The 16,272-nt window shown below is 47.3% G+C and overlaps 1 protein-coding gene across 5 annotated transcripts in view; it reads right to left on the bottom strand.

Annotated features, from left to right (window-relative positions):
• The window catches only part of zeb2b (zinc finger E-box binding homeobox 2b), an 80,022-nt gene extending 64,168 nt beyond the window's left edge, over positions 1-15,854 (bottom strand). For 2 of the 5 annotated variants that reach the window (XM_074664339.1, XM_074664341.1), the window contains exons 1-2: positions 15,369-15,853; positions 14,037-14,175 (exon numbers count right to left, since the gene is read on the bottom strand). In XM_074664339.1, the coding sequence (XP_074520440.1) occupies positions 14,037-14,109 (73 nt within the window). In that variant the 5' untranslated portion in view covers positions 14,110-14,175; positions 15,369-15,853. Of the gene's footprint in view, positions 1-14,036; positions 14,176-15,368 lie in introns of those variants that run through there. The other 3 variants (XM_074664337.1, XM_074664340.1, XM_074664342.1) reach the window with 3 other exon arrangements.
• Positions 15,855-16,272: the final 418 nt, after the last annotated feature.

Below are 16,272 nucleotides of genomic sequence, written 5' to 3'. Positions count from 1 at the left end.
TAATCGGGCTGAGAGGAGCTGGGTAGGAGGAAAAACTCAACCTCACTGTGAAAGCATGTTCGAGTCCATCAAACCCAACGTTTCCACAACCCCTCCTGACACATGTAATATCTCTGAGCAGCTCTGGAAATAAAGTTTTGTGGGTTTGAAGGAGCTGAAACATAATAATATCTCATCCAAAGTGTGCAAAACAAACTGAAACACAAAGAAATTCAAAAAAGAATTAAAATCTTTTGCATTTTGACTCATAACTTAAAATAATTTTGAGACAGTGACAGAAAGCTGTGCAACATCCTGCAAAATTAAGCTGCATCTTTGAGTTTTTTGACCCAAAAATGCAGAAAAATTAAGTCTTAAGTCACGAAAACAGAAAAAAAAGGTCAAAAAGGATATAAACCTTTTGCATTTTGATGCATATAATGAAATAATATCAAGAAAATGACCAAAATCTGCACCATGTTCGCAGATTTAGGCTGCATTTTTAATTATTTTTGCAAAAAATTTAAGGTTTTTGGGTCAGGTAAGCGGAAAAATGAATTCCTTCTTCATTTAAACCTAAAGAAAAGGTCAAAAAGGATGCAAAACTTCTGTATTATGATGCACATCATAAAACACAAATTAAGTAAATGAGCAAAAGCTGTGCAACATCCAGCAAATTTTAGCTGCATCTTTAAGTTTCTTTTGCAGTAATTTTATGTTTTTGACTCAAAAAATGAAGTCTTAAGACATGAAAATTTAGAGAAAAGGTCAAAAAGGATGAAAACCTTTTGCATTATGATGCAAATCACAAGATAATTTCAAGAAAATGACCAAAAGCTGCACAATATCCTTCCTATTTCAGCTGCATCTTCGATGTTTTTTGCAATAATTTCTAGTTTTTGACTCAGAGCCACAGAAAAATGAATTCCTACTTTATGAAAACTGAAAGAAAAGGTCAAAAAAGGATGAAAATCTGTTGCATTTTAATGCATTTTATCAAATAATACTGAGAATATCTCCAAAAGCTGTGTTTTATCCTGCAAATTAAAGCTGCATCTTTGAGTTTTTCTGCAACAATTTCATTTTTTTTTTGATTTGGAGAAGCAGAAAAATGAAGTCTCAAGTCACAAAAACCAACAGAAAAGGTCAAAATGGGTAAAAATCTAAGTAAATGACCAAAGCTGTGCAACATCCAGCAAATTTTAGCTGCATCTTTAAGTTTCTTTTGCAGTAATTTTATGTTTTTGACTCAAAGAAGCAAAAAAAACTGAAGTCTTAAGTCATGAAAATGTGAAGAGAAGGTCAAAAAGGGTGAAAGGTTTCTGCATTATGATGCATATCATGGAAAATTATTGAGTTAAAGACCAAAAGCTGTGTAGACGCTGCAGAGAAACGCGTCTCCGTTCTGCAGGTGGTTGCAGGAGTGGAGTTTTAAACACACCGTGCTTTAAAAGCTCTTAACTTCTCCCTGCTTTCATAAATAATCCTCCAAACACCTCGGCGTCAGTGATGAGGGAGCTGGGAGGAATGCAGTCTTGCAACAGAGCAGCTTGGATGTCAGGAGGGGCAGGCGGGGTGTAAAGTACATGATTTGTCACATAGCAGCCGGAGAAAGTTGGGGGAGCTTTGAGGCTGAGTGAGGAAGACGATTGTTAAAAAGTGAAGAGGGAGGTGGGGGGCGCCGGGCTTAAGGGGCTGACAGGCGGCTGAGTCCTGCTCACTGGACTTAATCTAAAAGAAAAAGGGCCCAGTTATGATGAAAGGTCGACAGAGTATGTCTCAGCAAATTGGCTTTTCCTTTTTTTTTTCACCTCGCGCTGGTTTGATGCTTCGGCTCCACCGCCGTGGAAGCCTAATGACCTCCGGCCTGCGAGCTCAGCCCTTTCTCCACCTGTCCGACGCCAATTTCTGTGAGCTGCTGGGGACGTGTCTGCTCCAGCTTTTCCAACATGCTGGCGACAAATCGGGCACCAAAAATCTGCAACCAAACCTTAAAAAGTTTGATGCAAAAGCGGCATGTCAACTTTCACATCTTCCAAAAACCACAAACAACTTGGACCAGATCTGGCTCGGTCCAGGCCTGACATTTCTCCACAGTCGGCTGTAATGATGGACAATGACAGGTAATTACGAGGAGGCGGAGGGGCGAGGAGCGAGCTGGAGATCAGGAGCATCTGAGATGTTTCTGGAAACTCTGAGCGGGACGCAGGACGGCGGCCAACGAGGGGAAAAAGCAAAGAAGACGCCGCTTGAGTTTCTCCGTCTGCGTGTGTGTGTTGTGGCGGCTCAGACGACTTCTAACGAATACCAAACAGCTTCAATATTTTCCAAACAGCTTCACCTGCACGCCGGGAATGCTGGGATGTGAGGAAGGGGGGAGGACGGGGGAGCAATCTCTGGTGTTGCACAGCCTCCTCGGCGCTCCCCTTTATAAATTACCTCATCAGTGAGTGAAATTAACACTGATTCTTGCAGGCAATTTCTCAATTTCCAATGCTAATTAGCTTTTTCTCTTTACTTTTAAATTCTGTAGCACCTGTTTAGGGGGAAGACATCTTAGGCAGAGCAGGCGCATTTAATCACAATTTTAATTAACCATCCCCGTAGATGTGAAAGAGAAGCAATTATAATGCAGATGAATGATGATTTTTCCACATTAAATTGTTTTGTTTCTTCGTTATGTTGATTGCATAAATACTGCCGCCGTTCAGTTTTTATCTACTGTAATTTTGTAATTGTTTCGCAGGAAAAAAAAGGAGAAGAAGAAGAAGAAGAGGTTTTTGCAGAAAGACGAGTTTGTGTGTTGACAAATTGTTTCATTCAGTTAACCCGTTAATCGCCGACGCTCGTGGAGGATCGCTGTGTCAATCAAGACTTGTCTGCCGTCTTCCTCCTTCGACCTTAACAAACTCTTTGAGCAAATGAAAGTCACCCCTCCTCTTCCTCTTCCTCTTCCTCCTCTTTAACTATCGTGGCGAATGAAAGCACAGATGGGTGCGACTGGAATGGACTCATAATCTTTATGCCCTCGTGAAATTATCATTGGGTTCGATGACGGCGCTTTCGTCTGCGTTTATTGCCCCTTGTTCCCTGAAAGTTTGCTTTTATGTCGATGTCAGTAAAACGCAGAAAGGTGTCGTCGTTGACGCCACACTTTTAGCGCTTAACGGTTTGTTTTCACGCTAGCAAAGGTGAAAGTAGCGCTCAAAGTTTAGAGGTTAGACTCTCCGCCATGGCTTCTAGCTATAGGGCAGAAAAACTCCCAGAATCCTCCTGTGCTGTGTCCTCCAGCCTCAGCCAACCCCCAGCAGCACTCACTCCCTAATCCCACTGAGCGCTGCTTTCAGTTTGCCCAAAGACCATGCAGGGGAACTCCAACGGCCCAGACACACACACCCAAACACACACACACACACTCATATCTCTCCCTCAGTCATGGTGACAGACTTTCCCGAGGGGGGGCGAGGTGTGAGGTGGCGTGGTCATCTTTAAAGTTACTTTTAAATCAGGTTAGAGCGGTATCTAAAGGGAAGTGCAGGTTTTAGGATCATCTGAATCATCCTGAGGAGCGTCGCACAGGAAGAAGCTCCTCTCTGGAAATCAGCTGTGATTGGCTGGAGGTAAACAGAGCATTAAATCCTGCAAAACTGTGGCAAGGCCGACGCAGGCGGCGGCGGCGGGACAATGGCCCCGGCCCGGCATCTCTGAGCCTTTGTTCTCGGCTTAACAAAACTCTGCCGTCACACCGCTTTACCTCAATGCTGCCCCTGTCGAAACGGCCATCAGCGCCGTTCAGGACGGGCGGGAGGGGGAGGGAGAACACAGGAGGGATGTGCAGATTAAGACAGAAGGAGCAGGAAGAGGTGAAAGGAGGAGAAAGCGTGTCAGACGTTGGCGCAAACTGCTGCAAAGTGATAAAACACAGACGGTGCACCTCTTCCTCCAGTGAGGAGCACCGTCGTTTGGAGCTGCGTGACGTGGCGGCGACAGAACTGGAGCAGCGAGATTCACTAAAAGTTTCATCACAAAGTCCTTCCCCGCGTCCCTCCGAGGGCGAGCGGGAAGAAAGACTCCGAAAGAGTCAGAACGGAGACGAAACGACACATCTGCGTCTGCCGCGACCTGACGCCGCGCCAATTAGCATGCATGTGAGCGCGTGTGAAGAGTGTGTGTGATATATATAGGGCTCGGAGTGTGCCAATGTGTGTATAACGTGAGCATGTGTGGCCAAATATGCAGATCTGGTTGGTGTGTGTGTGTGTGTGCAGATGTGCCTGGTGAACATGTGTGGCGCTCTGCGAGTGTCAGCCATTTTCACATCAGCGTTTGGAGGAAAACTCTGAGTTTGTTTTTGTCGTTTTGCCAGAAAAGTGAAGAAGAAGAAGAAGAAGAAGAAGAAGAAGAAGAAGAGTATTTTAAAATCTATCACCCGTCACGTGACGTTCCTGTAAAAGTTTCTCGTCTCAGAGAAAAGCGGTGAACTCTGAGGAGCTGCGTGGAGTTTCTTCACACCTTCCTCGGGGGGAAACGAACCGACGATGATGATTTAACGAAGAAACTGAGAGACGACAGGAAGTGAATCTGCAGGAAAAAACCATGGCAGGTTTTTAAACGTTTAACCCCGAAGCTTGACCTCACAGCAGCCATCTTGGATGTAGTTCAGCTTCGCTCCCCCTCCCTCCTCCTCTCCTCCTCTCTGTCTCTCCTCCTCTGTCAGGTTCTGGCCTGCCAATTTCCACTTGAAGCTTGACTGGGCCTGATTTGATGCAAACTACCTCGGGGTGAGGAGAAGGGAGGGAAGGAGGGGGCTGAAACTGATGAACAGTTATGTCAAGTCGATTTTGCACCGTTGGGAAAAGGTAACCTCTCCGTCGGGGAGGAGACGGCGGCGAGGGGAGCAGGAGGAGGAGAAGAAGGAGGAGGAGGGATAAAGGTGGCACAGAAAGAAAGGAAGAGGGGAAGGAGGTGGGGTTTAGAGGGGTGTGTAGTCACAGCAGGGTGCACACACCCCGCCGCCGCTTCACCTCACCTCCCTCTGCTTACCGCCCCGCGCTAAAAACGCTAACTGTCAACGCAGGCGCTAATTGCAGATGTGCCAGTCTGCCATCATAATAAAATCTGAGGCAGGGCGGACATTAAGCACGGCTGGCTCATTTGTGCGACTGCTGAAAAGGTAGCATAAATGAATATTTCATTACCTTAATTACTAAGGAATACTCCTTTCCGCCAGTCGTGGAATGAGTGTTGCTGTAACTAATTATGAAAAGTAATAACATTAGGGATACTGTGATTGCCAGTTTAGAAGGCGGCGTCTGCTTTGCTTGTTGAGGTATAAAACCGTGTTGGGAAACATACGGCGAGGAGCAGGAGGAAGGAAGGAAGGAAGCGAGCAGCTGAGCGGCTCGATGGATGAACGTGTGCTACCTGGACGGAGAGGCCACGAGCTGCACATTAGCATCGCTTCATCATCCCTACGCTCTGATACCTTTAGTCTGTTACTCACCTCTGCGGCCTGTGGGCACGCCTGTAATGTACGACCACTGATAAGGTCGTGAGGAGGAGGAGGAGGAGGAGGAGGAGGAGGGTGGGAAAAGGAGCACAAGAGTACAAGGTCCGCTTTGATGGACATGCTAATTCCAGTACCCCTAAGTAGTAAGAATAACAAAGTGGAGGAGAATTTATCTCAGGAATGCCGGAGCAAGACGGCCCAGCGATAAGGAAGTAGCTTCCCCTGGGTGGGGGAGAAGTAATTAGAGCGGCTGACTGCTTAGATGACTGACTGACTGGATGGAGGGGAGGAGAGAGGAGGCGAGAGGAGGGGGGACATGAAAGACAAAGTTTGGAGGCAGACCTTGATTATCCTGAGGCGCTGGATCCGTCTCAGGTTGGAGCGAACAGGAAGTAAAAACACCCGTCCAAAAACTCCGACCACAACCACACGGACCGCAGCTTCAAAACACGACGTAACGATAATAATCACACAGTATCTGATCGCTGAGAGGGAGGGAGGGAGAGAGGGAGGGAGTCCAAACCCCAGAAACCAAATCCTGGAGTCTCACTTTGTCACCCAAACCAGACGCAGCACAAACTTCTGCACAGACCTGAGAGCCGGGGCCTGCTAGCATTCCTGCTAACTCATGCTAACTCAAAGCCGTGCTTTCCCTGCACACATGCATGGGGTAACTTTGCAGGACCACCTTGCCCAAACTCTCCTCCTGTCGCCTCCTGCCTCAGATCATGTTTGTCCTGCACGTCAGAAAGGCTGAGGACAGGCCTGTCGGTGTGATTATCCCCCCGCTACCTGAGGAGGTGTTTGTTTGACATCCGCGTTTGACAGCGGCGGGACACGAGGCGTTCAGGAGCGGGGGCTCCCTCTCCCGTCACAACTCATTAACACGTGAATCCACCTCTCTGAGTTGTGAGCGGGGACGACTCGGCTACACATGTCCACCGACTGCACCGCAGATGACATTTAAACGGGGGAGGATGCTGAAGCCCCTCCCCTCTGCGTGTCGCTCCTCTCCTTGACTCACTCTTGCCAAAGGTTAAATGTATGTTTGAATAACAACGAAGCCGCAGCAATTTCTGACCATTTCCTCTTTTTCCGCTGCAGCCTCCGCTTAAGAAGGTGCTTGATCAACGACGAAGATGAAAGCGTGGAAGTGAGTGGAATTTGTGCAACCGCAAAATGACCTAATTTTGTCCTAATCTGGCTTGGCAATCGGCTGCAATTAAAGCGAGATAACACATCTGAATTTACTTCCAGAGCAGGGGAAACCGGAGCACAAACGGAAGCAGACAAGTCCTCGTTAATTTAGAATCAAAAAAAAGGAAAGAGGAGGCAAGGAGAGGGTGCACTTAGGTGGCGAGGAAGCGGGCCACCTTGTGAATAATGAAGAGGAGTCAGAAAGCGAGCGCTGATCAAAAAGCATGTTGTATTATCCTGAATGAAAGGTAAGAGCCGCCGCGTGGAGCCGTCTGAAAAAAGGCCCAGATTTCCAGATGTCACCGCGCCTTAATCTGCTGATCTGTTATTGATTGTTCCACGCGGCCGTGACCTTGCCAGAAGAGCTCTTCCACCCGACAATCAAACACACATCAAAGAGTGTGTGCCTGCGTCTCTGTGTGTGTGTGTGTGTGTTTCCTTTAACTGTGTGTGTGCACATGTGGCCGCGGCGCTTGCAGATCAGCGGCGCCGACATCAGAGCAGCAGAAAACTGGAGGCTGCTTTCAACACTTGTTTGCACAAAGGTGTCGTCTCCGAAGCAGCTGCTGCAGAAAAATATGAAAAAATCGTTTTAATGGGCGACGGAGGTGATTGCTTTCTTTCTCTTTCTCATTCTGCAGGAAGCTGCGGCTGTGACAGGAGTGAGAAGTCACACACACACACACACACACACACACACACACACACACTCGTAAAGCTGCTGTGATGTGTTTTATCTTTCATATCTGCTTCTTTGTGAGTCTATTAAAGCAACTCTCAGATCTGAGCTGACAGGTTGCTCCCTGATGGACTCCACGCAGAAAAATACATCGACTCTTCCAAAAAGCCTGATGATACCTTTCCAAAAACTGTAAACCTGGAAGGTAGTGTTGGATTACATCTCGTTTGGAAGCGCCGACTCCTCACGTGCGTCCAAACGGAGGACGCACATGCACACATATACCATTGTTGGGAAAAAAAAAGGTGTTTTCAAACTTGTTTCTCGCCCCCCGCCATCCGATTATGAAATCCGAATAGTTAGTTTACACCTGCTCGGCAACCTGTCGTCTGTCGCGCCCAGACTCCCTCGCAAATGGGAGAGAAAGTCGACGCGTGGAAAATGTCGAAAAATCACACGGCGAGACGCAGGCGCAACAACTGAATAAGTGCAAACAGCAGGACGAGACGGAACGGATGGGCCAAATAAAGACTTTGCATTTTCACTTGAGAAAGACTCAAATGAGGCATGATATTTCAGAATGCTTCCCCCGTCCCACGCAATGCATAAAACATGCCGGCTTAGGGTAAAGAGTGTACACACGTAAATGAAAAACAGCAAATGCATGCAATTATTTACCGGACCAGTGAAGTTTTCAATTTCGCTGTTTGCTTTTTTTTTTTTTTTGTGTGTCAAAATCACAAGAAAGGGGAAAAACAGAGGATGAGTGAGAGGAGGAGAGGAGAAAACAAGCAAGAAGGCATGAAATAAAGTCAGGGAAGCAGGGAAAAGACATCTGACTGCAGTGCAACTTTACTTAGAGTAGCGTGTCGCAGCGAAGGGGGGGATGATACGACCTGTCAAACCCTGAGAGAGGAGGAGAAGGAGGAAGGAGGTGGGTCAGGGTTTGACAGGCAGAACGCCGCCGCCACGAAAACACCTTTAGGTCTGTCACCTTTGCTCCATCACTCTCCATCTCCGGGCCTGGTGTCCCTGCACGGTGCACACAAACACAAACCCTCCTGCTGCAGATTCTGCATGGAGGAAACCGGATTTCTCTGCAGCTCAAGTTCAGGAGCAGTTCAGCAGCCGTGCCGTGCCGTGCTCTCCAATCTGCCTCCATTTTTTTGCACAAAAAGGCGTCTGATTCAGGCCGAAAGCGCGCAGGGAATGCCACGTCGCTGCCCGTGTCACCACATTGTTTTGTGCGATACATCATTATTGTCGTTTAAAACATAAAGGGAAGTCACAGGGCGCAGAGTTGGCTCGCTATTGGCTGATTCATGCCTCGGTGTTAGTCAGGCAGCCACCGCTCTCGCTTTCATCGTTCTTGGCAGTTACTCTATGCATGTGTGTGTTTTAGTGTGTGTGTGTGTGTGTCCACTGAAATACACTAACTTGTGCAGCTTTTCCAAAACCACAAAAATCACAACAAAACTCCAAACGTAGCTGCAGAGAAAGCAGTTTGAAATATTTCTGGAGGGGGATGCTGGAGGCGCCGTGCACAGAGTTAACCCCCCCACTTTAAAAAACTCAAAAAAAAAAAGCTTTCTCCAATAATTCTCCAAAGCACGGGTTAATATCACGGCTGCCTGGTAAGGCTTTATCCAGAACCTCCCGGAACAAAAGGCCCCTTTTGCAAACAGACTCCTACTTTCCCCCCCAGTGTCCAAAGGTGTTTGCTGAAGTAAATCTGCCTAAATCCTGGGCAGCTTGGCCAGGGAGGGGGGACGAGGAGGAGGGAGGGAAGGTGTACCGATAATCCTTCTTCTTAACCAAAAAGGAAAAAAAGTTTTGAAAGAGAAGGAGAAGAAAGAAAGAAAGAAAGAAAGAAAGAGAAGTGCAATCCATATCACATGATGCCATTTAAAGGGCCGGCGTCCCCCCTTACTCCTCCTTTCATGCCTCCATCTCTGCTGCAGATTTGCATACATCCAGCATGGGAATCAGGTGATACAGATATCCTGCTAATCATTCGAGCAAAGCAACAGATAAAGCCCGGTTTGCACGTTAAAATAAAGGGCTGTTACGTCATTTCTCCCTCATGTGGCTTACGATAAAACTCCACATTATCTAACGCATGTTAATCATGACGTCACCATGAAAACGGTGAAGTGTGGGCTGCAGGAAATCGCCGTCCTCGATGATCAATTCTTAAAAACTAAAACTTCAGATTTGCTGGAATTAAACTTTAGTTGCACGGATTTTCGTGGTGGAGGATGCTGCAGGAAAACAAGGAGGAATTTGTGCAGAAATAAAAATGCACTCCGCTTGATTTGCATGTGGATTTATGAAAACAACACATTTGAATTATTTTGCATTCCTGTTTTTTTTAGAGGAATTTAAAATGAGTGATTTTAGGACCTGAGTGTGCAGCCTCGTCGTGTTAAAGTTAAGCACAGGTGGACTCAGGGAGGAGGAGGAGACACCTGCTCCCGACTCTTATCTCCTCCAGTCAAGGATTTTTCTTCTTCTCCTCCTGCTTTAAGTGCGACTCGCCACGAATAGTGTGGGCATGCCATCTCGTAACACTATCTGTCTGTCAGGGAGGGGGCCGAGGGGGGGTCCCTGCTCGAGTAGTGGAGGCTATAAAAGGCTTGTAACCAGGGGACGACCAACAAACAACCACAAACACCCTAGTTATTTCTCTCCACCACCCACCCTTCCCCTCTCCCTTCCTCCTCCTCTTCTTCTTCTTCTCCTTTTTTTCTCCTCTCCTCTCCTCTCCTCTCCTCTCGCCCCCCTTTTCATCTCAGGCCCTTTTTTCTGATGCTGAATGCAAATGTGTAGCCCTGCTGCTGCTGGCGGGCGAAAGGGGGCTGAATTGTGATTAAGAGGGAGAAGGAGAAGAAGAAGAAGAGGAGCTCCTTTTCTTTGTTCTCCCCCCGGGGGGATGTTTACCAGGAGAGACACGGCGGATCAGATATGAAAGGCATTCAGGTCAGCATTGATGTGAGCGAAAGTGAAATCGTACCTAAGGCATTCCAAAGACCCGCGGTGTCAGGGGGTCCGGGCTCGCGGTGCCTCTGCGAGTGTGTGTTCTCTGGCCGCCAGGCGCAAAAAATATCTTCACACAAGCAGGGCGGTCGGCGGAGGGGAAAATAAAAAAAGGAAATGTGTCAAATTTTTTTATTTCAGGGAGAAACCAGGGAAAGTTTCCGTCCAGAGTCCAGGATGGTTGATAGGATCATTAGCTCCTCTTTTTTTTTTTTTTTTAAAGTGTGTGTGTGTGCAGCCACAAGCCATGCTATTTGCTTTTATCTGCCTTATCAAAGCGGCAGCAGGAAAAAAAAAAAACTGCATGTTTGTGAGCTGCTGTTGCTGAGCTACATTCCTGATTTAATTCAGCTCGTTTTGGAGGATTTGACATATCAGCTCAACGACGACGACGACACAGACTCACAGAATAAAATAAAGTGCGGCTGTGACACACATCCTTCTGCTCCTAAACACCGAATCACCATGATCTCGTCAGGGGGAAGTCCATTCATTTTTACTGCGCTGTGCTGTACACACTTGACTCACACACTTTGAGCAGATGGATATATTTAGCTCTGCAGCGAGCGAGGGAGGGAAAAAAATGATGCAAAAAAGGCTACCGGAGAATAATAAGGCCTCACGCAGCACGCCAAAGTGCAATGTGTGGTTGTGACAGGAGGAATATGGCTCCTTATTAGCCGAGCGTTGAGGGGAACCTGCTAGCTGTTTCGCAGGGAGAGTGTGTGTAAAATAAAGCTCTGTACACCGTCATTATTCCCTCTCTTTGGGCTGAATAATCCCGTATATCCTGCTCATTCCTACAAAATAAAAGCCCTGAGCAGTGTGAGGTGTCTGGGAATGGCAGCGAGTGAATGGCACGCTAAACTGGACAACCCCCCGCCACTATTGACGGTATAAACATGTAAATGAAACACATTACCGCTGACAATCAATTGTCCGCGAGCGCCCTGCGAAACCTGCCCTCCTCCTCCATCTTTCTCCCTCTTTTCTCCTTTTTTTGTTTTTTTTTTAAAGTGGGTGCCATGGCTGAAAAAAAAAACCTCCCTACCTCGAGACTCTTGGAGGAAAAGGAGGAGAAGAAAGCAGCACCTTTCCCCCCCTTCCTTTCTTATTCTCTCCTGCAACTTTAGAGGAAGAATAGAGATGGACAAATTGTTTAGACTGGCAGAAATGTGGCATTGTCTGCGCCTGAAAGCAAGGCTAACTCCCCCCTTCCTCCCCCTGCGCTCACACAGCTTCCCCCTATTTTTCCTGCACCTTAAATCTGTGATAATAAGCACATTCAGACTATTATATCAAACTCCAGCAGACACACAGACGCAGGCAGAGGGAGGCCGTCTCCTTCCTCTCCTTCGTCTTCTCCAGATTATGTAATCGAGCGTTTCTCGACGTGGAAATGTCATCAAAAAACTGGATCAATCGCAGCAAACGCTCTGCGAGAAATCACACAGCAGCATCTGTGTTTCCTGATGCAAAAGCATCGGCTGTGATGAGATTATTTACTAAAAAAGGCGTGTGTTTGAAGAGAGCGCTGCCGGACAGGTGTGTGAGCGCCGCACAGCTGGATGTGACAAGCAACACCTGGCGAGGGCCAAACTCTGAAACGCTTCACGCTGCCGGGATCAAGTTTCACACCAGGAGAGGAGGAAGGGGAGGTTTTATCGCTGTGTAACAATGAAAAAAAAACGCTCTCACGCTTTGGCTGCTTTTTTAAATATTGGATGTGAGCTGGGAGGAGGAAGACGGACACGGCGGCTCAGCGAGGAGCAGGATGTAAGTCATGAAGTGTGGTTAAATACCACATGACAGGCCGGCCAGAGAGTGAGTAAAGCTACTGTAGCACCTCCAACCCTGAAGGCCAACAGTCATCTGGATGAGAATGTCATTGGGTGGACAACTTAGTGAGCAAATGCCTCATTAATACTAATTGGACAGAGCGCTGCCATGCCCCCCTCCCTCCTTTATTTGGAAAAATAACCCACATGTGAAGGGGGATTAAATAAAAGCACAAATACAGAAAATTCAGGAGGAATTAAATTTAAATCAGCAGCAAAAAAAGCAGATAAATGTGACAACAATTTAAGATAAATCTAGAGAGAAAATGGCGTGTGTGTGTTTTCTGCGAGGCGTTTTCCCCTCGCCGGAGGATTGAGTGTGTCCCCGGCCGCTTCGCCCTGCCCTGCCATCAGAGCCAGGCAGGAAGAGGGACGGAGAGACAGGCGGGGAGACAGGGAGAGGAGAGAGGAGAGAGGAGGAGAGTGGCCAAGCCTCAATAAGCCTCTGCATTCCCAGGGGGGAGGATAGAGGGTGAGGAGGAGGAGGGAGGAGAGGAGGAAAGGAGGAGGAGGAGGGGATCATCAGACAGAGCTCGTCGTTCTGAGGAAGAAAAATAAAAGATTTTGTGTTTTAATCTATTTTTTAATGCACACTCTCCTGCGCCGTTTTTCCAGGATAAAAATATTCTCTGCACCGTGCCAAAGCTCGCCGTGTCTCCTCAGGTTTCAGGGTGTGAAAATTATATTTGCTTTGCTAATATTATTTTATCAAACGCTGCATTTGGACTGCGTTTCTCCCTCTGACACCCCCCCCTCCCTTTGCAAAACAGGTGGCCACAGCTAAACAGGCTGTCAGATCTCCAAATGTGTGTCTGCTTTTCTTTTAAATCCTGCACATGTACATTAATAATTATATAAATACAGCAGAAATCTCCCCGTGCTGTTTAATGTGAGCAAAATGCTCGTCTGCGATCGATTGAGAGAGGATCAATAAATGAAATCTGATCTAGATAAATAACCTGTGGGGGCAGAGATTTAAAAACTGTTGTGGAGCAGAGCAAATAAAAGCCTCATCTCTATATTTCACACACACACACACACACACACACATAGAGAGAGAAAGGAAAGCAGAGTGTGTTTGGAGCCTATATGGAATAATCAGGAATAACGGGGCCAGGAAATGTCAGTGCAGATTTGCCTCTTGTGGGAAAGTGTGCAGTCAAATGGAGGAAGAAAAGCAACAAATCTGCACCTCCAGCGCTCCCTGAGCTGAGCCAATTAATGTGCACCATTTATCCGACATGTCATCCTTTTTCTTTATGCTCCCTCCACTGGAATAAACTCACACACTTTTACAGAAATAAATACAAATAAAAAACAAACTAGACTCCAGCGTGATGGATCTGAGAGGTAAAGGCCTGAGCAGAGGCTCAGACATCCCTGCCAGCCGCTGGCTTTAACACAACCACAACTCAAGACTCATTGTTGGACTTTTCTCAGCCAGCCTGAGCCGCTCAGAGTGGCCGCTGCACGGTCCCCTCATGGCGGGGTTCGTCCGCTACGCTGCAACTTTTCACATCCACAACTTCCCAACTTCTCCTCGGCCTCTTTCCACAAAAAAACAGCCTCTCACTGCAAAAAAATACAAGCTAATACTATTTTTACCAAAGGTGCAGAGATTTCTCTGCCGCTGTCGCGCAGAGTTTGCAGCCGGGGAACGGTCCCGTTGTCTCTGCGTAAAGACAGAAAAGCGCACCAGCCGCGGAGCCTCACACACCCCCAACCCGGAGAGGAAGCCTCAACCCCGGGTTGCAAGCACAGATCCCCTCCTTTACCGAGCAGCAGGTCGGGTTCTTACCGTTTTTCCGTCTCGGGTTGGCTTGTTTTCGCCTCTTACACCTCGGGCCATCCGCCATGATCTCTTGCTTCATTGATAAGTGTGTGTGGGATCAGATGGCAGCTCGCATGGACTCGATTCCTTGATTTCAGCCTGATATCTGACGGGAAACACACACACACATCCAGAGACAGCCACACACACACACACACACACACACACACACACACACACACAGAGGGGGACAGACAATGTGGGTATTAGCGAGGAGATCCACTTGCGCCGGACGCGCGACAAGAAACTGCAACTTGGATGGAGGGACAGATTGCGACCGCGTCCATTTCATTTTGATTCGCAGCTGATCGGCTTCAGCTCTGTGGCATTAACAGCAGAGCAGCACGACGGAGAGGGCAACTCTCATTTCTGCTCTGAGGAAAAGCACTTTTCATTTGGCTGATCAGGATCAGAGAGGAAACAATAAAGTGACTGTTTTTCATTCAGGAAACTTTCACACTCCGGGTTGAATTTTTCTCCTCATGAGGAGAAATAAATCTGTGACTTATTTCGAGTCAAAGTGGCACCGTGCTCTGCGCTTTGGCACCCAACCTGAAACGGCTTAATAAATCAAATTTCTCTCAAATTGCAGGGTCAAATCCAGAGTTTTCTCGGTGGAGACGGCGAAAGCGAGAGCGAGGCAGAGCCAGCACTGAGCCCTCTCTGTGTGGTCTGATTAAAAGTCATAGAAGTCCAATAAACACTTGGAATCGCCTGAGAAAATTGCACTTCAAGGTTTAATAAACTAAACCCAAAGCCTGCTGTCAAGAGTTAATAAATAACAGATGGGGAATAATTGTTAAAATGTGCCAAATGGCTCCGGAAAGAAGGAAAATCTTTAGGGCACAAATTGCGCATAAACAAAAGCGATAAGATTCAAATCGCCTGTTAATTTATCAGCGCACAAACCCGCGAGAAGGAGAGCGGTTAGTGACAGGTTTGTTTGTTTTAACCACACAAACAGGCTGGAAATTAAAAAAGAAGCGTCAGGGAGAAAATCGGGATGCATGGCGTGTTTTTCCTCCAAAGGACAGCGGTGGTGTTCAGCGCCAAACGCCCCGTGAAAAGCGCACTTTCCCCGGCTGTCAGGATCCTGCAGCGCTCCTCGGTGGAACAAAAAAAAAAAAAAAGAAGAAGAGGAGGAAGAGGAAAAAAAAAAACAAACGCACCTATTTCCTTTTTCCACCTGTGCAGGTAAGGCGAAGTTGAGCTCCAACTCTGAGGGCGGGCGCGGGAAGTTTCTCACCCGAGCATTCCGGGAATAAAAGGTGTAAATGTGAAAAGTGAGGAGGAACGTACCTGGTTTTGGTCTCAAAGAGGGCTCTTGTGGAGAGAGGAGTCGCGGATGATACCGGAGCGCGTCGGTGAGCGGATCCTGTTCCACCGGTGATAATAAAGCCTTAGAAATAAAAGCCTTAGAAATAGTTGGGAGGAGGGAGGGACCGCTATTCCTGCTAGGGCAGGTTTACAACTGATGTCTTACACCCACTCCAGGAAACAAACCTGGGTAGGGACTGACGTGTTACGCCTCTTCTAATGACATTTTTTTTCTTTCCACCTCCTTTTCTTTGCCGTGTAACACAGAGGAGAAGCCCCCTGAAACGCACGCCACCTATCTTCACGGGAGGGGATAATTGAGGAGAGCCAAACGTGAGCATCTTCTGGGTTGAACGTGAAGTTTTTTTTTCTCCCTCTCCCCCCTCCTCTTCCTCCTCTTCCTCCTCTTTTCTTTCCCTCACTCTCCTCTCTCTTTCTCCATCTCTTCTCTTTTTGAGTGAAACCAACTATGTCGGGCTTCGACGCGGAGCAAAGAACAGGCGACAGTGTGGCTTTTTTTTTTTTCTTCCTCCTCTTTTCTCCGTGTGAATGTGTGCGTGTGTGTGTGTGTGTGTGCGTAAAGGGGGGAGAAACTTGGAGCGCGTCCACACCAGCCGCAATCATGTAAGGATTTTTTTCTTTATTTCTATTTCCACTCCGGTTAATTTGCAGAAATGGCAGCTTGATACGGCGGGATGCAGGAGCTGGGCTGGGGAGGCAATTCCACATATTCTTCATTATTGTAATTGGCTGCGACTGCAAAAGGTTTGGGGATGTTGGGCTTTTATCTACGCTGTAAAAAATATCTTAATGGATGTTTCATGATTTTAAATCAAGAATCTGAAAAATCTGCTTCTGTAAAAAAAAAATGCGCGTAAATTAACAC

Source organism: Halichoeres trimaculatus, unplaced genomic scaffold (assembly GCF_033239565.1).
Source record: "Halichoeres trimaculatus isolate MK-OKI-2021-1 unplaced genomic scaffold, fHalTri1.1 fHalTri1_scaffold_24, whole genome shotgun sequence".
Classification (NCBI taxonomy): Eukaryota; Metazoa; Chordata; class Actinopteri; order Labriformes; family Labridae; genus Halichoeres; species Halichoeres trimaculatus.
This window is presented reverse-complemented; position numbering and strand designations above follow the sequence as displayed.